The 21,136-nt window shown below is 31.3% G+C and overlaps 4 protein-coding genes across 6 annotated transcripts; 1 reads left to right on the forward strand and 3 right to left on the reverse strand.

The window, feature by feature from the left end:
• Positions 1 to 2,564: 2,564 nt before the first annotated feature.
• Positions 2,565 to 4,277, reverse strand: LOC129886218 (alpha-crystallin domain-containing protein 22.3-like). Of its 2 annotated transcripts, none has more exons than XM_055960802.1 (4): positions 4,069 to 4,277; positions 3,355 to 3,629; positions 2,986 to 3,253; positions 2,565 to 2,910 (listed from the first exon to the last, which is right to left on the reverse strand). In XM_055960802.1, the coding sequence occupies exons 1-3, from the start codon at positions 4,083 to 4,085 to the stop codon at positions 3,003 to 3,005; spliced, it is 543 nt and encodes a 180-aa protein (XP_055816777.1). In that variant the 5' UTR covers positions 4,086 to 4,277; the 3' UTR covers positions 2,565 to 2,910; positions 2,986 to 3,002. The 2 variants fall into 2 exon arrangements, with proteins under 2 accessions (XP_055816777.1, XP_055816776.1); XM_055960801.1 differs by having other exon boundaries at positions 2,990 to 3,253; positions 4,069 to 4,275.
• A 2,862-nt stretch (positions 4,278 to 7,139) lies between these two features.
• On the reverse strand, positions 7,140 to 8,969 carry LOC129886222 (alpha-crystallin domain-containing protein 22.3-like). Its single transcript, XM_055960807.1, has 4 exons — positions 8,801 to 8,969; positions 8,134 to 8,408; positions 7,459 to 7,722; positions 7,140 to 7,383 (listed from the first exon to the last, which is right to left on the reverse strand). The coding sequence occupies exons 1-3, from the start codon at positions 8,815 to 8,817 to the stop codon at positions 7,472 to 7,474; spliced, it is 543 nt and encodes a 180-aa protein (XP_055816782.1). The 5' UTR covers positions 8,818 to 8,969; the 3' UTR covers positions 7,140 to 7,383; positions 7,459 to 7,471.
• A 4,091-nt stretch (positions 8,970 to 13,060) lies between these two features.
• LOC129886220 (cation/calcium exchanger 5) lies at positions 13,061 to 17,602 on the forward strand. Of its 2 annotated transcripts, XM_055960804.1 has the most exons (3): positions 13,061 to 14,088; positions 16,394 to 16,990; positions 17,052 to 17,602. In XM_055960804.1, exons 1-3 carry the CDS (start codon positions 13,195 to 13,197, stop codon positions 17,052 to 17,054), a joined length of 1,494 nt encoding a protein of 497 aa, XP_055816779.1. In that variant the 5' UTR covers positions 13,061 to 13,194; the 3' UTR covers positions 17,055 to 17,602. The 2 variants fall into 2 exon arrangements, with proteins under 2 accessions (XP_055816779.1, XP_055816778.1); XM_055960803.1 differs by having other exon boundaries at positions 16,394 to 17,601.
• Positions 17,603 to 17,706: 104 nt separating this feature from the next.
• On the reverse strand, positions 17,707 to 20,293 carry LOC129886221 (increased DNA methylation 2-like). Its single transcript, XM_055960805.1, has 2 exons — positions 18,363 to 20,293; positions 17,707 to 18,126 (listed from the first exon to the last, which is right to left on the reverse strand). Exons 1-2 carry the CDS (start codon positions 19,588 to 19,590, stop codon positions 17,888 to 17,890), a joined length of 1,467 nt encoding a protein of 488 aa, XP_055816780.1. The 5' UTR covers positions 19,591 to 20,293; the 3' UTR covers positions 17,707 to 17,887.
• Positions 20,294 to 21,136: the final 843 nt, after the last annotated feature.

Genomic DNA, 21,136 nt, shown 5'->3' on the forward strand with positions numbered 1-21,136 from the left:
TGCATTGGTCCATTCAGTCCAATTTGTTAGCTTTTTATTTTTAAATATATTAAATTAATAATCAAATTAATAAAATGTTTTTTGTTGATCTTTGATTTATCATATTTAACGGTTTGATTTAATTAATAAAAAAAGAAACATAAAATAAATATATGATTTCTTTACCAATTTGACCCGACATGACAATAATATAATTTTACATAATGTTCAAAACTAGTAAAAAATAAAAAGAATTATACGAGTGTAATACAAATAAAAGAACTAGTAGACTAAAGGGCAAATATAGTTACCAGGTAATGATATTAATATATAATATTTTATAAAATGCTTAAAGAAATAAATTACTATAGGAGTTATCAATTTATCCAACAAAGTCAATATTTAAAAATCAAAATCAAACTGATAACCCAATTTTTTTTCTTATAAAATCATTAAAAATCTTTTAATCAAAGAACTCATACCAATAAATATTAAATTCAATTTAATTTTTACACACGCCTAGCCCTCGCTGACTTTGTTCTTTAAAATTTTATTAAAACGGTTCATATTATTAAGGATGTTTTGATTTACTTTTTATAAGGCTAAATACATAGGCAATCATTGATTCTAGTTAAAATAAATAACAATTTGAATATCCGAATAAAAATTAAGGATGTTTTGATTTACTTTTTAAAAGGCTAAATACATAGGCAATCATTTAATAATAAATTTTATTTAGATACTCAAAATTGCTATTTACTTTAATTGAGAATCTAAATACATGATAAAATCCTCTAATTAGATACTCCTCTATGTACAAAGTTTGGGATGCCAAACTCAAATTGTAACTTTTTGCACATCAATGATTAAATGAGACTTTTATCTTTTTTTTTAAAAAAAAAATACTCCTTCCATTTAAAAAATAATGACATATTTTCCTCTTTAGTTTGATTTAAAAAGAATAATTCATTTACTTTTTTGGTAATACTTTTATTTTAGCTTTTACGTGACATGTTTAAGGCCACATGATTAAAGAATATTTGATACATTTGACATAACTTTAATTTAGGACCACACGATTGAAAAGTCTTTTTTATTTTTTTAAATTTCGAGTCAAGTCAAACTATGTCATTATTTTTGAAACGGGTGAATTATTTTTTATCTAAATTTTGAAAGAATCTTGCATGTGTTCCGAGAGTTTATTAGATAGTTGTGTTAATTAAATAAAATATTTCATTTTTTTTAAAATTATACTAATCAAACTCAATTAGAAAATTTTTAAGGTTTTACTACTTATTGAAGCATATGCGCATAATTAAAGAAGACAATATATGTTATGTGGTTAACTTAACTATTTAATAAATTTTTGAGAAGACTAAACATGGACAAGATGAACAAGCTGATTTGACATTTTTCTATGACCATCAATTGTATTTTTTTTCCTTTAGTGATGATTAAATAAAGAAGGAAAAAGGCTCAAATATAAATCCAATTTTGATAAAAGGATTATCTATGTCATCGATTAAAACTTTGGTTCATTTATGATATTGTCTTTCAAGAAAATGTTCATTCATATTATTATTTTTAATTTTAAAAAATAAAACATAGACAAAGTGTTGTGATACCCTGACTTTTAATTGTATTTATCTTTTTTTAATAATTAAATAAAAAACTAAACATTCCATAACCTTCAAATTGCATTTATTTATGTATTCCTTTTCTGATAATTAAATAAAAAATTTAATATGGACAAAGTATGACCTCCAATTTCACTTTTAATATTTATGTGTTAAAAAAAAAGTCACTCTCATTAATTACTTAATAATTATGTAAATTGTTCCACATTGAACTTTCTTTAACAGAGTTTTTTCAACCTAAATGTTACAGCCTATTAATGTCTTATGTAATTAGTTTGAATTAACATTATAACATAGGGACATTGTATTTCTCTTTATTTTTCTTCTCCTCAATTGTTTGGTTGTTCTCCAATTGTTTTTATTTTATATGTGACAATAATAATTTCAAAAAGAAAAACTGAAAGTCACGTCTTTTGAGGTTTTAACTACACCCCTATCTTTTTCTATTATTTTTCCCATCTCTTCAGTTTTTTTTTAGTTTTTTTTTTAAAATTTTAAAGTATGTAATCGTTAAACCTTTCTAGTGTAGCATATCTTATAAAAGTCTAAAATTGTGACTCAATCTATAAGAATACATGTTAAAACAAAAAGAAAACAGAGAATGGTGAAAATGTATTTTTAAATTCAGTGCAAACACGAAGATTGTTAGGTAAATTTCTAATTTTTCAGTCGAGTATATAAACAAAACTTTCTGAGTTAAAAGAAATATTTATATCAAAATGGAAAAAGTTGCTATGTTACTTGTGAGGTAGCCATTTTCCTTTACAAATATCCCAAGCCTAGTTTATCAACATTCAGACTTTGTTATCATTTATCAACCTATAGTATCAATATTCAACAACTACTACTATTACGCAAAATCACTACTTTTTAGTACTAATAAAACAATAAAAATCATTTCAATTTTTTTTTTGGGAGAAACAATTTCTTCTGTACCAAAAACCACAATGTAATAAATTCTTATAACAATTTTCCTAATAGATTGCTCCCTGTGAGCAAGTTTCCAATTTGGTGTAAACTGCAGGATATAAGAGTACCATGGCAAACCAATTAAACAACAAGGACAAAAACCTTGGTCTTTAAATACAAAAACAAAATCCTTTGGTTGGTCAGGCAATGGGGTAGAGTGGCCCAGTTTGGTAAGCTATGGCCTTAGTAAGTCTTAACAATGGAAAGAACGAAAAGAGAAACAAAAGAACTAAAGTATGATGCAAAAATAAATCTTGAAGAGGTCCAGTAATCAACAGCAGCATTGCTCCTAGTCTTGTCAATTTTGGCATTTCTCTCCTATAATCTACAAGCAAAAAAGAAAATTAGTTACAGCACAACTGTTGCATGCAATTCCACACTAAGAAGAAGAGTTACTTACTTACCAAGCTGAAAGATTTAAGGACCTGTTGTCTTCTTTTTTTTCACAATTCCTTGAAAAATTCCATCAGATCCAAAAACATAATCTACGTTCTGATGATCAATTGGACCTGGTAGCTGGAATGAGATAGAAAATTCTCCCGATGTGCATAGGTTCTGAGTTTGCATCTTAAAAACCATGGTGCCCCTGCGAACCATGTTCTTTCCAATCTCACTCACTCCTCTTATATTGATTTGCCCATTAGGTCCAGCATCACAGAAAAAGACTCCTATAACCACATGAATGGAAAGATCTCTTAAAGAGTTATAATTAAGAAGATTTGATAATTATTTTCTACTTAAAGAAATCTTACTTGTATGTAGAACTTACTTTCATGCCTTACAACACCGGGGAGTGAAACGCGGAACAGATAATTATCCTCAGATTCAGCGACATCAAGTGATCCAATAAGTGGACCACCATGCTGTTGAGAGCTGATGATATGCTTGGAATCAGCTTCAATTGGGACTGAACCAGTATTGATGTCTGGTGAACCGCATGGTAGAGGAGGAACAGAACTAATGGGGGCCACATTAAGCGGTTCAGGATGCAGCGGAGTTGAACCATTATTTTCACCATAGTTCGGCAAACAAGTCTCAGATGCTCTGAAATGCACGAGCAAAATGCAACACTAGTTTCCATTATAATAATCGCTAGAATTAAAAATAAAAATAAAAACAGTACTCCTAACTTGACATATAAAATGTTGTCTCAAGAAAACTCTTTTATACACCTTAATAGCACACAACTATTGACAAGATTTCAACTTTCCAGTATATCCTTAAAAGAACTTACTATAAAATAAAAATTAGCTATGAAAAAATAATCGGGTAGCTGTATTTACAAGATTCTGACCAGAAAAATGGTTACTTTCTACATTACAAAAATGCCCAAAAGCATTCAAAAAATATGAAAATCAACACCTGCCTTATGTCTATGGTATTTTAGGATTTCTACTATCACCATCTTGTGTAAAATGAAATCTAAACTCAACAGTTATATAAGATATGAATGAAAAAGGTAGAATGTTGATCGTTCAAGTACCTCGAAGGAGATTCCATCGGAAAGTTGCTGGAGAAAAAGATGGGAAATTCAATTCTGAGGTAGATTCCGGCGATACACAGATGCAGAACTATGAAAACCTAGGGATATCTGGTAAAATTCGGCGAATGGCAAATACCCAAAGACGAAAATTTATTTGAATTTTTTTCCTCAAGAGTTCTTAGTGTGCTTTATGTTTTAGGGACTTCCAATTTATAGTGTTGAAAGCCTTGCTGACTTGGTTATTTCTTCTTCTTTAATAATTTTACTAAAATGGTCCCTATTATTAAGGATGGTTTGATTTTTTGATGAAAAATTTAAGGGGTTTGCTTATATATTAAGCTTTTATATTTGACCAATAGATTTAGTAGTAGATTTTTAAAATTTGTCTCTAAGTATTTAATTTGTTATATACATTTTATTCTTAGTTGGCGTTTGACCAAATTTAGAAATAAATTTTCAATTGGAATAAATCATAGTTTGAGTATAATTGATGAAAAATTTGAAGGACTTGCTTATATATTAAGCTTTATATTTGATCAATAGATTTAGTAGTAGATTTTGAAAATTTATTTTCAAGTATCTATCATATATATTCCATTCTTAGTTGGCGTTTGACCATAGATTTAAGAATATATTTTAAAAATTATCTAAAAGTATTTGTTATATATATTTCATGTTTAACTGGTGTTTGATTAAATTTTAAAAATTTATCTTAAAGTATCTGTTTGATCATAGGAATTGATTAAACTTTAAAAATTTAATCTTCAAATCTTTTCAAATTCTCAAATATTAGCTCAGATCAGTTTTTGAATTTTTGAGACTTCTAATCACAAAATCATCAAATAGTTTCTAAAATAAAATATATATCCAAACACAATATATATATATATATATATATATATATATATATATATATATATATATATAAGAGAATGAGCCTAAGCAAGCAAGAGTCGTTAACGTGCCTGCTTAGGCTAATAATGATATTGTAGAACCATATATAAAATTGTGCGTTCCATTTATATTTATATTCTTTATGTTCATTTTTGTTTGTTTACTTTGAATTTTGCATGCCATTTAAATTAATGATAATATGAGTTATTTATCATAATATTTATATTAATTGATATATAATCTTAGATTTTAAAAATAATTTGGGTAATAAGTAATTAATTTTAAGGTTGAAAAAATAATTTTCTCTTGATACATTAAAAATAAAAAGTAAGCAAAAATATTTTTGAGACAATGGACAAATAATAGTAAATGGGTGTAGTATTATTTAGATTTCTACTATTTTTCAAAGATAAGATTTGCATTACTCAAAAAATTTCAAAGGAAAAAAAATTATTATTGTAGCAATTGGCTTTTTGTATTGATATAGAAAATATAAAAAATTACATGTGCGGTTGCTCATTTCATTTAACTTCTAAGCTATCCGTTTAGCTATAAAAAAATCACGATTCACATTTTTTAGAACAAATTTTACTTTATTTCAAAATCAAATGTTTGGCCGTAAAAATTCTAGATTTAATTTGAACTTGTGTATCAAATTTAAAAACAACTTATGTCTTAATTTCTAACTCAATTTTAAAAAAATGGTACATACAAATATGAATATTAATTCACATATTGTAAAAAGTATAACCAAAACAATTTCAACTTTATAAATTCAAATAAAATATATTTTTTTTGAAATACATTATGGCCTTATTGGAAAAAATGGAGTATAATTAATTATTTTTCCTACTGTTTTGCTGTTATGGATGAAGTTTTATTATATTTTATAACTACGCGCAAATTATACTTATAACTTGAATTAAATATAGATATAAGGTTATTGTTATTAGGACCGTACACAACACGAGCTATCAAAAAACTAGTTTATATATATATATATATATATATATATATATATATATATATATATATATATATATATATATATATATATATATATATATATATTGCCACGATAATTTTGTAGGATTAAATTTGTTTGGATGCGGTTTCAATACATTGTAATTGCATGCTTTGTGATAAGAGATAACCAATGTAGCAATGGGTGACAATTTAAAAGAGGCTTACTAATTCTTGAATAAATATATCTCGAGCATCGTTTATGATATGTTGCATTTTTTTCAATTGAGACATTCATATACGTTCTACTTAGTCTTTCATTTTTATATTGTTATTCATGATCAAACAATCAATTCTTTGCACATATAAAAGATGAACAAAGGAGGCTTAATCTTAAGAATTTTCAAATCTTATAGGTGAGATAGATGTCATCTTTATTTCATGCGTGGGTAGTTTTATCTTAATGATTATAAAATAAAACTTATTATATTTTAATTTTGTATAAGACGTTAGCAACAATACTTGCTGATGAGTTAAGATCAATGCATGAGCCGAAGTTAAGGTGAAATGAAATCGTGGATAGAATAAGAGAAAGTGGAACGAGATAAATAAAATTTTAGAGCGAACGAAATATACAAGTAAGGGATTCAAATATATTCATATGATTTTTTCATTTTTTATTTTTTTTTCTGTTACCTTTCATTTAAAAAAATTCAGGGTAATTTTTTTATTTGAAAGTAAACTATCAGCCTTATGAACATATTACTAGTTAACAATTATGTCTAAGAAATAAAAGACTACAAAAAAAGGCATAAGATACAACAACAACATATTCAATAAAATTTCACAAGTGAGGTATGGGGAAGATAGAATGTACGCAAATCTTACCACTACGTTATGAAAATAGAGAGATTGTTTCTAAAAGACCCTTGGCTCAAAAGTCACATCTCCAAGTAAGAGCGAAAAAAAATCAAGAGACAACTTCTCTCTTTTTTTATATTCTCCTCATTTTTTCAACAGTCTAGAATTTTATATTTTTCATATTTAAGTTTACATTATTATAAAAGAAAAGATTATAAAATAAATGCACTAGAGAAAAATATATATAGAGAGAAATTAATATCTTATGACTTCCTACGATAGAAGAATTGAGTTAATTGTAAGCTGCTTAAGAAAGCTGCTTACATAGATATAAGTGTACCATGACAAACCAATTAAACAACAAAGACAAAACCTTGGTCTTTAAATACAAAAACAAAATCCTTTTGCTTGGACAGGCAATGGGGTAGAGTGGCCCAGTTTGGTAAGCTATGGCCTTAGTAAGTCTTAACAATGAAAAGAACAAAAAGATAAACAAAAGAACTAAAGTATGATGCAAAAATAAGCCTTAAAGAAGTCCTGTAATCAACAGCAGCATTGCTCCTGGTCTTGTCAATTTTTGCTTTTCTCTCCTACTATCTACAAGCAAAAAAGAGAATTAGTTTCAGCACAACTGTTGCATGCAATTTCACACTAAGAAGAAGAGGTACTTACCAAGCTGAAAGATTTAAGGACCTGCTGTCTTCTTTTTTTTCACAATTCCTTGAAAAATTCCATCAGATCCAAAAACATAATCTACGTTCTGATGATCAATTGGACCTGGTAGCTGGAATGAGATAGAAAATTCTCCCGATGTGCATAGGTTCTGAGTTTGCATCTTAAAAACCATGGTGCCCCTGCGAACCATGTTCTTTCCAATTTCACTCACTCCTCTTATATTGATTTGCCCATTAGGTCCAGCATCACAGAAAAAGACTCCTATAACCACATGAATGGAAAGATCTCTTAATCATCAATTGGATTCATATGGATATGGATGCAGTTTGACATTCATTGACCACATAAAAATAACAGTTTAAATTGTCGTTTACGTCTCCAATCTAATAAAAAAAAAACAAGCAATTCTTAATGCATTGTTTTCATATTCAATGAAGGGACATTTTGAGAATAAGTAAACGATATGCAGCATATTTATTAGCAAGCTAAGGTAATTCTGAAATTAATGCATCATCAAGTTAATTACATTCATATACAGACCATGTAGGGGATCGAACACTCGATGTATTAAGATATAAAAAGCTCTGATGTAAGACAGTAAAGAGATATAATTAAGAAGATTTGATAATTATTTTTCTACTTAAGAAAATCTTGCTCATATGCAGAACATACTTTCATGCCTTACAACACCGGGGAGTGAAACACGAAACAGGTAGTTATCCTCGGATTCAGCGACATCAAGTGATCCAATAAGTGGACCACCATGCTGCTGAGAGCTGATGATATGCTTGGAATCAGCCTCAACTGGGACTGAACCAGTATTGATATCTGGTGAACCGCATGGTAGAGGAGGAACAGAACTGATGGGGGCCACATTAAGCGGTTCAGGATGCAGCGGAGTTGAACCATTATTTTCACCATAGTTCGGCAAACAAGTCTCAGATGCTCTGAAATGCACAAGCAAAATGCAGCATTAGTTTCCATTATAATAATCGCTAGAATTAAAAAAAATAAAAAATAAAAAACTAGTACTCCTAACTTGACATATAAAATGTTGTCTCAAGCACACAACTATTGATAAGATTTAATCTTTCCAGCATATCCTTTAAATGAAGTTACTAAAAAATAAAAGTTAGATGTGAAAAAACATCTTGGTCACTGTATTTACTAGATTTTGACTAGAAAATGCTCAAAAGCACTCAAAAAACAGGAAAATCAACACACCCCTTATGTCTATTGCTATTTTAGGGTTTTACTTTCATCATCTTGTGTAAAATGAAATCTATGACTGTTATGTAAGATATGAATAAAAAAGGTAAAATGCTGATCGGTCAAGTACCTCGAAGGAGATTCCATCGGAAAGTTGCTGGAGAAAAAGATGGTGGAAATTCAACTGTGAGGTAGATTTCGACGATACCCAGATGTACAACTCGGAAAATCTAGGGATATCTGATAAAATTCAGCGAGCGACAAATACCCAAAGATGGAAATTTATTTGAATTTTTTTCCTCAAGAGTTCTCTGTGTGCTTTATGTTTTAGGGACTTCATATTTATAGAGTGTTGAAAGCCATGTTGACTTGGTTATTTCTTCTTCTTTAATAATTTTACTAAAATGGTCCCTATTATTAAGAATGTTTTGATTTTTTGATGAAACATTTAAGGGGTTTACTTATATATTAAGCTTTATATTTGACCAATAGATTTAGTAGTAGATTTTTAAAATTTATCTTCAAAGTATTTGTTATATACATTGCATTCTTAGTTGGAGTTTGATCAGATTTAGGAATAAATTTTCAATTGTAATAAATCATAATTTGAGTGTAATTAATGAAAAATTTAAAGGGTTTGCTTATATATTAAGCTTTATATTTGACCAATGGATTTAGTAATAGATTTTTAAAATTTATTTTCAAGTATTTATTACTTACATTTCATTCTTAATTGGCGTTGATCAGATTTAGGAATAAATTTTTATTAAAATAAATCATAGTTTTAGTGTAGAAAAAATGATGAAAAATTTAAAGGATTTGCTTTATATTTGATGAAAATTTTTTATTTTCTTCTTCATTGTTTTTATATAGTTCATAATTCTTTCATAATCTATTGCTTAAAAAAATTAGTATACTTTAAATGCTATTTAGTAGAAGATATGATCATATTTACTTCATTTTTTTTTGTAGGTGACTACATTTTTAAATTTTAATCTACACTTGGAATTTGTTATAGATTTGTGAGTGAAAATGGTAGAAGAGTCTATGCCTCCAAATGAACTACTCTTGCAACACAATCTAATATTGAAAACAATTGATGTTGGTTTCTTTTTATCATTTCCGAAGATAAAATACGAGAAGATCTGCCTCCATTGAAGGATATCAGGGAATGGTGTATTGAACAACTGGAGCAGATGCGGCCAAATCACGTGAGAAGACTGAACCCAACACCATACTAGGTTAGTCTGAGTGCAAAGTTGCATCATTTCCTCCATTTCCTCTGGCTTGGCGAGTTGCAGTGATCAATCAAATTTTTGGAAGATTCTTTTAGTGAAGCATACTAGGTTAAAGGATCTACTAATAACATGTACATCTTTTTCCTTTTCATTTTTTCTGGGCAGTGGAGTGTATAACATATCTTGGATATGTTTTTAATGAAGAGAATAAAACCCATGCAGTTTTCCCCTTCGTTTTCAAAAAAAAAAGAAGAAAAGAATTTGTTATAGATTCAAAATAAATAAAATAGTAATACTCTTATCTCTCATCTAATACACAATTTAACATTTGGCATGCAGAGTTTCATTGCAAAAAGTCACTGCCATTTAATGCTGGACATGGTTCAATTCTTCCCTCTATAAACTATTCTGATATTTTTACCTTTTCTCAAAAATATGTATCTGCTTTTCTAACTCAATTAAAAATGTTCTACATTGATGTAGTAGCTTTTTTACACAGATGTTGACTAGGCTATCGATTGGCTGAAAAAGATGAATGACCTCACATATAAGGAGGTGGATCTCCATATATTATGGGTGACAAATCCTGTATTATCCAATTTTATTTTTTTGCACTTCATTTAATAAATGAAGAATTGTTGGGTGCATTGCTCTACAAGGATACCTTAAAAATTCTGCAATACAAAATTGTGATAACTTTCAACTTCTTTTTTTTTTTTTTACTGAAAAACTTTCAATAGAACTCTGTGAAAATAGATGAAGATAGAAGATATGTGAAATTGACAATATCTTCATCTATTATACCTTTTGTACTCTATAATTTATTCATGCTAATTAAATATGAAATTCACCTGAATGTAAAAGACTAACCGTGAAATATGGACAAAATAATAGGAAGAGGATTGAAATTTTATAAAAGAGAAAAGTTACTAAATTTAATATATAAAAGAATAAATTAAATACAAACCTACACGTCTCTTTACCCCCACTAACTCACAAACACATGCACATTTTTTGTATATCTACACAGTAATTCACAGTTAAATTTATGATTTTGTTAAATTTATCTCCTCTCTCTTTTTTTTTAAAAAAAAAATTCAATACAACTAAAACGACACATTTTTGTCTTCTTTTTAATAAACTTAGAAAATAAAAGAGAAAGAACATTCAATTGCGTATGATATGTAACACAATTTTTGTTTAGTCATAATCAAATTAGCGAAAAGTAATAAGAAAAGATGTATAAAGACGTAAGTTTGAGGGGGTGGGAAGATAATATTTTGAAATAATTTTGATAATAATAATAATGAAATATTTAGATAATACACATATTACTGTCCATGAATTTTAAATTGCAGAAATGTGAACAACAGAATAAAACTTTTAAAAAATTGTGAGTAAATATATTTATTTTATACTACTTAGAAGAGAGATTGATTATGTTAAGCCAAGTGATAAGTTAATAAAAATCAATATTAGCAATCTTATAATTTTAAATAGTGAAAAATGTAATAAAGAAAAATATAATATATAAAATTATTTAATAATTACATGATAGGCCATAGGGAATGAAATTGTGGGGAGGGGGAGGGAAGGGGGGCGGAGAGAGAGTATATTTCATTGAAGAACAATATAATAATTAAATATTTTAAAGATAATATGATTTAACATATTTAAACAAGACATCATAATTTAAAATAATTAAAAAAAATACTTTAATATTATTCACGCATCACATACGTATACTAGTTAGTTAACAATTACGTCTAAAAAATAAAAGACTACAAATAAGGCATTGGATAAAGTAAAAAAAAATGAAGCGACAATTTCTCTCTTTTTTGTTTTTAAGTTCACATATAATAATTAACGAGTTGTTTCAAATTTATATTGGAGTCTCTCTCACATATTCTTTATTTATATAAGTAGAATTTAAAAAGAATTATGAAAATATTTTCTTTCCACCATTTTTTGTATATAGAATTTAAAATTATGAAAACATTTTCTTTCTACCAATTTTTGTATATAGAATTTAAAATTATGAAATTACTATTTGATCATAATTTGTATCTATCACGTAAAGTGGGAGCATGTACATTAGTATGAGCTAATTTGGCTAATGAAAGCTAATCTCATATTTATGGTGGATTATAGCAATTCTCGTTGAGATACATATACTATTCTCATATTCATGTCTCAAGAATATATAAAAACTTTATTATTTGAATTAGAAGCCTTTAAAATAAATGAACGATTTGTTCATGGTCGAAAATGACTCTTTATTTAGTTTCTCAATTAATTCACATTTCTTGAAGCAAAGCTCCTTGATATTTCTCAAACCAATTTTCTTTTCCAAATTTTTGACTTGATCAAAGAACATGTACATTTCACCATTCAGAAGGAAGAAAAATGATTTCTTAAGCCTTTTTATAAATTATTTTTTTGAAATAATAAGTCTTTTCATTCATTTAAGTTTTGGTGAATTAAATTATTATTTTTGTTGATAAAATACCATATATTTAATAGTATAAACTTAACATTTTTCCTTGTCTACCTAAGTTTGTAGAATGAAGTCAATTATAGTAACTTCCTCGTTCTATTTATGCGAAGTGTTACTCTTGGTTAAGTGGTTAACACCTTTCATCTTCTACCGGGAGGTTGTGAGTTTGAGTCAACAAAAAGAACAAAATTGAAGAGCTTATGTGGAGAAATATAAAAAAAAATTAAAATTTCTTTGATTATAGTTTTCTTAAATGTTAAAATATTTTGAATTGTTTTGTTCTTTTCATATAGTTTTAAATTTTATTTAAAATTGTTTGACTCATATATTTATAGTTAGAATTAAGTATTTCAATCCTCATACTTAACAAAAGAGTGAACGCAAAGGTCCAATGGGATCGAACATATAGCTAATCTTTACGTCAAATCTTTATCCATACTCTTTATTCTACTTCATTTATTTTGCATATTATCTATTAATATTCAAATGGCTAGTAAATGAGCTTGAAAAAAATTAAATCATGACATATGCTCTTGATCTCAATAAATTTCACTTTTTTTTTTTTTTAGGTAAACACATATATTTATTGAATTAGTCTATAGAATAAATAATTATAAGAAGAATATTTATTTTTATGAAAAGTTGGGTTGCAGTATTTTAGTTTTAATCCCTAAACGGATCTAGCGATCCTACAGGAAGAGAAATTATACTCCATTATTATGTAAATGGGAAAACGCGTTGATACTCTCATCAAAAGCGCGATCTTCAACTCCAATATTCTGGAATGGCATGGCCTTCAATTTCTCCTGCTTCAACACCACTGTAACCTCACTCATCCTCATCATTACTATCCTCTTCTTCTTCATCGTCCTCCCATTTCCCCAATATTCCCCAAATCATATTCACAAATCTCCATTAATTCCTCACAGGTCCCTTTTGAATGCCACCATTCTTGAAGAAAAATCCGACCATTTTGTGTGCAATTTCACCAACTCCAATGGAATCTTTAACTACTTTTCCTTGCACTATTGTCTCTTCCAAGGAAACCCATTTCTCTCCATCCCTTTTTTCGCCCTCTGTGTATTTCTACAGTTCTACATCCTCATCAAGACTGCCCAAGATTACTTTTCTGTTGTGGTTACTAAGCTTTCTATACATCTTAGGCTGTCTCCTTCTATGGGTGCAGTGACCCTTTTGGCTTTAGGTAATGGTGCGCCTGATGTTTTTGCATCTGTGGCTGCAGTTAGGGGAGGTCAAGCCAGGACTGGGTTTGGCGCGATTCTTTCAGCAGGGACTTTTGTCTCTGCTTTTGTGGTTGGGTTCGTGGCGATTTATGCAGCACCTTTTGCTGTTGATCCTGCTCCGTTTGTGAGGGATGTGATGTTTTATTTGACTGCTGCCTTGTTTCTTTTTTATGTCTACTTAAGTGCTGAGATTTTCCTTTGGCAAGCTATCGGGTTTGTTGCGTTTTATCTCTTCTTTGTTGGATTTGTATTTTGGATGGACTTGGGGATGGGTGGTGGGAAAGAGAAGGGGGGTAAGTTTGGAGGTGAGGTGGGTTTGGTTAGAAGTGATGAAGTTCATATAGGGATTGTTGAGTTGGATTCTGAAAAAGGCAAAGTTATTGCAACTGTAGAAGATGGAAAGAGGCATACTACAGGTTCCTGGCAAGGTTTTGGAAAGGTATGTCCTAAATCTTGCTTGTAGTTCTCGGTTTTTTTTTCTTCATTAAATTAAACACACATATGGAAATGCAAGTTCAGTTAGTTATTCATCTTAGCTGGAAACTGTATTGACATTTGATAGATGAGTTATTCATCATCTTGTAACCATGTTAAAATTTCTTAATTTTGTGGTCTGCGACCTTGTTTGTATGTCTGTTGTGCTCTAATTATCAACAAGCCAATTGGTATGAAATTCTTTAAGAAGGAGAAAATTGAACATGTGATGGACCAAAAAGACAAAATGAATAAAGTGAGAAACTGATGCGAGAGATAAAGGGCTAATAGGTTTGTTGTCATTCCTCCCGCGTAGGAACTATTTGGTTCTTCTGTGCATTGCTGTGAAATATTTGTAAACCCGTTGCATTATCAAGATCAAATTGCAACCTTGTACTAGCTCCATAGCTTTGACAAAGGAAATGGTTGGTGGGTTTGAGTCTGGTATTATCAACCTGACATAATCACATAAACAATCCATCCTGTTATATAGCAATAAGAAAAAAATGGTACTCTATGTTGATTTATGTTACTTCACAAACTTCATGGTATATGCTGCCGTCTAGAATTTTGAAGCACATCTGATCCATATTGCGGATGATTGCTGAAAACTGGCCCCACATTCTGTGCCATAAGTTAGATCTTCTCCTCGAAGGATTCTCTTTGGTAACTGACGATGCTGAATGTTGTTTGTGTTGACCATCATGGTCTTGACAAATGATGGTGCAAAGCTAACTGGTTTGGCGCTTCTAGCACCCTCAAAAGTAAACCATCTGGAATGGTAGCTTTTCAAGGTTCAGAATAATTTAGTGGGGAAATTCAGCAATGACTACAGCCTAGGTAGTCACAAATTTTTGAACTAGAGAAGTTATCTAGATAATATTGGAGTGTCAGTGTTGAATTATGCCACAAAACCAGCTTTGGCTTCAGTTCTGTATTATTTCTTCAATCTTGGAGTGTACCAAGCCAGGATGTGACCACCGATTAAGTTAGATAACTGAATAGAGCCATGATGAATAGGGTTAAGGCAGAGCTATTCGTCATTGACTAGAAATAATCATCTAGCATTCTGGTTAGTCTAATCATGCGTCTTATGATGACAAGTATAGATGATTTTCCTTCCTTATGTGTTTCTCGAACTTCCACTATTCATGCAGACAAGCAAATTTTTAGTCCCTCCATTCCCTGTTACTTCTCCATTTTGCATTCCCTTAAAGAAATCATTAATGAAGTGTTTATTAAACTAAATTATCCTTATTAATGCAACTTTGAAAATTTAAATTTGACTATTAATTCTCCAATTAGTTTGGGAAACAGTTACTTAATGATGAGAGTAAAAACGGAAAAAAATAATTAATTCTCTCTTGCTTTTGCTTAAGTGGACAAATAAATGGGAAAATTTATTTTTAGTATATTGGACAAGTAAAAGGGAACGGAGGGAGTCCTAGATACTTGGATCGTAAGTTGGAGGGTTTTGGGGTCTAAAGCTTTCCCTTTTTAGTAATCTCAAAATATATTAAAAGCGATTATTCTTGTTGATGCATACAATAACATATGATGTGAAGAGTTGGGCATCTAGTGCTAAAATTTCCTTGGAGTACAAAACTCAAGACTCTGTAACTGATAACAGTTAACACCAAATAACAAAAAATGCTCCTTGGCACTTTTCCCTATGCGGCTTCTAGAGATTTCTTCTGGGTGTCTTGAGCAGCCCCTTCTCCGGTGGTTTTCTGCCATTTGTAATATCCTACATACCAAGTATCTTTTGATAAGTGAGTGTGTTCAATGTGGGAATATGTTCTCAGTTTTCTACTTACAGCATGGAACTCTAGTATTGCTGTGCTTTTGAAGTCTTATAGGTTCTTCTTGAGATCCCCTGCATACTGACCAATTTATCTGCAAGCATGCCTATTTTAGGTACAGATATTAGATCATCTGGGTTTTCGCTAGTTGTTTCTCATGGGCCGTTCTAGTCAAGGAGATTCTTTTCTGCATTGGTTCGGACGTATCTTGCAGAGTGCCTGGTTGTCTATGTTAACTTCTGTATTTTACCGATCTCCTTAAAGAACTGTTTTTATCGAAACTAGTTGCCTCTGCTTCTTTTTGCAATCCATATTGTTGATTCGATCATTCATGAAGAATCCATCAGGCACACACAAAATCCATACTTCTATTTTATGAATTTTGATGCTGTTCACAGCATCTCAGTTTGTAGTCTGTAGCTATTGTAATATCTTCATTTTGACATTTTAATTTTTCTTTATTGACAGGTCTCACTAATCTGGACACTTCCTGTCTCGATGCTTCTTAGGCTCACTGTACCACAGACTGCACCTTCTGAATGGAGTAAATTCTATCTATCTGCCAACATTGCTCTCTGCCCCCTCCTACTTCTGTTTTCCTGCAAATCTTTCGTGCCATTAAATCATCCAATCTCTTTCCTACTCTCAGACACCCATTTGCCTCTTTGGTTCATTGTACTTTGTGCTACTTGTTCTTTGGCTATTCTACATTTCATTGTTGAAAAGGAGGCCCCTAAAACTGAGCAAATGCCTGTAGTTGTCATAGCATTTGTGATGAGTGTATTTTGGATCTCCACAGTTGCTGGGGAACTCCTCAACTGTCTTGCAGTTCTAGGAGAGCTCCTGAAACTGCCTGCTGCCTTTCTTGGTTTAACGGTGCTTGCATGGGGAAACTCAGTTGGTGATCTTGTTGCAGATGTGGCTGTTGCAAAGGCTGGCCAGCCGGCCATGGCCATGGCTGGTTGTTTTGCTGGGCCGATGTTCAACATGCTTTTTGGGCTTGGAACTGCTTTGGTTATACAGACAGCAAATGTATATCCTGAAGCTTATGAGCTTCATCTCCACGTGAGTATTGTGGTTGCTTTTGTTTTCTTGCTATTGAGCTTGATGGGATCTCTGCTTTTAGTGACATGGAATAGGTTCCGGGTGCCAAGATTCTGGGGATTTTGCCTAGTAGGACTCTACGTTGTTTTCATGGTAATAAGCCTGATCATTGCCACGTTCTCTGCCTGAGTTTTAGAGACAGAAGTGCTGAAAAGTCGCCACATATAAGACGTTGAACAATAACAGTTGATTCATCCATCACTGGTCTGTAACCATATGGGAGCTGCTAAAGTTTTCAAGATGAAGTAGCTGGCAGTTATTAGAAATGCGCCTTTACTACAAAATTTGGGAAATGGCTGTGTTGTTAGCCTTCATTCACAAACCAGTTAAGAGATCCTATTGGTTTCCATGCAAGAATATAATAATTCATGTTTTCAGTTTATTGTTGAGTGAGTAAAGTGAGCTGGAAAGCATAATCCACTAGTTGTATAGAAAATTTCTGGCCACCAAGAAGTTTCATGTAAACCTGTTCTTTTTTCTTGTGAAATTGAACAGAATTTTAGAGAAAAATGCTCAACTCCGTATTCATGCAGAACTACTCAAATCATACCATATTATTCAAACCTTTTCTCATTGTTGGAGACTGAATTTGAATTAAAAATAATCCTTCAAGAACTATGTGGGGGGGAAGGGGGGGGGGGGGACGAAAAGGGATTTGTTGACTGTTGTCTGTTGAGTAGCCCTGCAGTTTGAGGACAACCATCAAAATTTGCAAAACGAATGTGCTTGTAATTGAACAGGTAAGGTGGTTGCACTCACACCAAATTACCACTACTATAGACATAAGCTAGGTTAGAATTTGTACAGCTACTAGCTTTATATTTAACAAGACACTAGTATTACCCTATTCTATTGAGATTATGTTTCTGCTTTCATTACAATTCCCTCTAGAATTCCATCAGTGCCAAAATTACCAGAAAATTCTTGAGGGTCAACTGGGCCTGGCAGCTTGAAAGAGATGGTGAAATGTCCTGTTGGACAAAGGTTCTGAGTTTGCATCTCGAATACTTGAGAGTACTTGTGGACTGTCCTATCACCAGTTGTCATTCCCCTAATCAATACTTTACCATCACTCTCCACTTCACAAGTAAATTCTCCTGCGTTAACCATAAATTTTGAACAAATTAGTCCTGATAGTGAATCAGGAAGCATCAGAAGAATGCAGTACAATTAAGTAGGAAAGAACCAACCAACAGAACAGTGATGAGAATCAGATGAAGGGCAGCCATATTTTAAAAGGATTTTGCAGATCAAGTATGTTGAAGAAAATTGTAACTGGGACCTATTGCAAATTCAGACGTGAAAACTATTTAATATCATAATTGTAACTTACTTTCATCTCTCTTTACTCCAGGGAGTGATACACGGAACAAGTAAGAGTCCTCGCTTTCTCCTACATCTAAGAGCCCGAGAACTGGTCCTATCTTACCCTTTGCTGCACTCCCAGCCACTGCAAATCCACTTTTAGTAGCAGCAACAATGTTACTTAGCTCCTCCTTAGAAGGGCGAGAAGGAAGGAAGACAATACTAAGCTCTAAGTCCCCAGAGTTGGTGTGCTTTGATGATGGACCCATAGACTCTTCCGCCAGAGGATTGACATCCTTAAAGAGATTACTAAAAGGAGTACCGCCAAATTTTGTTGAGCTATCTGGTGGTAGTGCATCAGTAAACTGTCCGACACCATCATTCGTCAAGAGACTACTAAAACTTGTAGTGTCAAATTGTCCATTGTGATGAGGTGGTATATTACTAAATGACCCACCACAAGCATCCTTCAAGAGACTACTAAAAGGTCTAATGTCAAATTGTCCATTTCTATCAGGTGGCACACCATTAAATGGTTCATCACAAGCATCCTTCAAGAGACTAGTGAAAGATGTATTGTCAAATTGTTCATTGTCAAGTGGTATATCATTAAATGACTTACTACAAGAAGGCATTTCCTTATATGGCAGGCTACTAGCAGCTAATGATGCATATTGGAGGATATCAGCAGGTTTTGATATCTCCTCTTTTCCAACATTACTTAGAGCTTCATAATCAACATTGGCTTGTGATTTTGTGCAATCTTTGTCCATGACCAAATGTTCTAGACCAGTGAGCTTCTTGAACCTCTTAATACTGTCTGGTTCAATATAACTGGTGTCAGGGTCGTTGATGAACACAATGTTTGCAATAACATTATACACATGACAGCATAAGTGAGGATGCAGGCTGGGAGGAAATAGATCACAAAACCGAGGATAAGCTGCCGGTTGTTTGTGGTAAAGAGTAGGAAGCTTTCCATGAAAGAACTGGTGCAGCCACGGTTGAGCCAGGACAACAGACCGATCTGCCTTTCTCAATGCATGATAGTAAGCCCTTTCTACTTCTATGGTTCTTAGGCATGAACCAGCTAGTTGATTGGAACTGTATGGAGGTAGGCCTAGACCTTTTCTTTGCAAAACTGACTTTTTGGGATATTCTCCCTGAAGATCTGGTCCAAAGTAGGTTCCGATGATGAAGTAAAGGAGGAAAAACTGATCATCCGTTGGAACCAATCCACCAAAGTTTTTGTCCATGCTCGATGGAAAGAGTAAGAACTCTGTGATCGTGAATCTATCCAATAGCTACTCATCTGTTTCAGATAAAACGAAACAGATAAATATAACACTTTAAGCCTACCTTTAGTTATAAACATGGCTGAGACATATAAAACTGAAGACAGTAATTGGTGAAAAAAAGTATACATAAGCAATAGAGATTGCTTACCCCAAGATTGAATAGCTTGAAGTGAGTTCAAAAGATCAATTATATGGAGTTTTTACTGTCTATTACCGTAGATGGATTTCCCCAACGTGAAGGTTAAAAGCATGATTGAGTGGATGGTTAGGACGACCAAGATACACAAATGATTAGTACTAATTGAGATTATGTAAGTTATCCAAGAGGATATTTTTATACATAAAAGGGGAGCCTTGTAAGTGTATATGCACCAGAGCATACTTTCATTTTCCAAAAATATAGATTAAAACTATCTTGTATCTTCTAAATAAACCTTTTAGAGGAATTTCACGGGCGATGAAAGTTTAGGCTGCCTATTTATTTGACACCATAGTAAATAGATGAACAGAAATAATTTAAAATTGCTTCACTAGGCTGGATTTAAGCAGGTACAAACACAAATTAAGAACAATTTCTGCACTACATCAACAAATTGGCAAGTGACAGTGGAGTTTTACTATGCAAGACCCACATACAACAACTCATTGATGAGTCTTACATGCAACAACACTAAAAACATGATAGTGCAAATCCAACATCAGAGAAATTGACCCAAAAAAGACACCAATTCAAGTGTAAAATTAGGGATATTATTACACAAGGATACACTTCATTGATTTGGCAGTTTTCATATACAAAATGTTGGATACAACTCAGTTTTTTTAATGTATAGAAAGCGTACCACAATGAGTTCTCCTTCTCCAGAGTGAAAGTTGAGCTGCTATGTCTCTTTGCTAGTGCCACAAAGAAAGCAAGGAGTTTTTCAGACATCAGTCATCCCAATCAGTGCCACGCGTCCTTTAGTCTAATATTTGGTTATACAAAAACTGTAATTGGTAAATCATAATATTATATAAGAATTGTTATAATATAAATAGATTGTTATCCGCTAAATAATAAGACTGAGTATTGTCATGTTCTATCACATATAGATTATTGTACAAGTTATATGTACTAATAGTAGTTTTACTCAGGTTTAATTTTCACTATTGAACTCTAGTTATGTTGAATTTAATAATGAAAATCAAATTTATATTAGTTATGCGAAATTATATTAATATAATAGAATTTTATATCAAAAATTAAAAAAATGTATTAGTAATACCAAATTATATTGGGGTTTACTATCCTTATTAATTTTGCGTGTGTGAATTTTCATGTATTAATCCTTATTAACTTTATAATATGTGATTTGGATGGCGAAGGTTCACATAATCCTTGGTGTTGCTTGAAATTGAAGTATAGTGGTTGTTGTTATTAGGCATAATATATATATATATATATATATATATATATATATATATATATATGATTTTTAACTTGGCTTTACCTAGCAACTATGAT

This window comes from Solanum dulcamara, chromosome 4, assembly GCF_947179165.1.
Source record: "Solanum dulcamara chromosome 4, daSolDulc1.2, whole genome shotgun sequence".
Taxonomy (NCBI): Eukaryota; Viridiplantae; Streptophyta; class Magnoliopsida; order Solanales; family Solanaceae; genus Solanum; species Solanum dulcamara.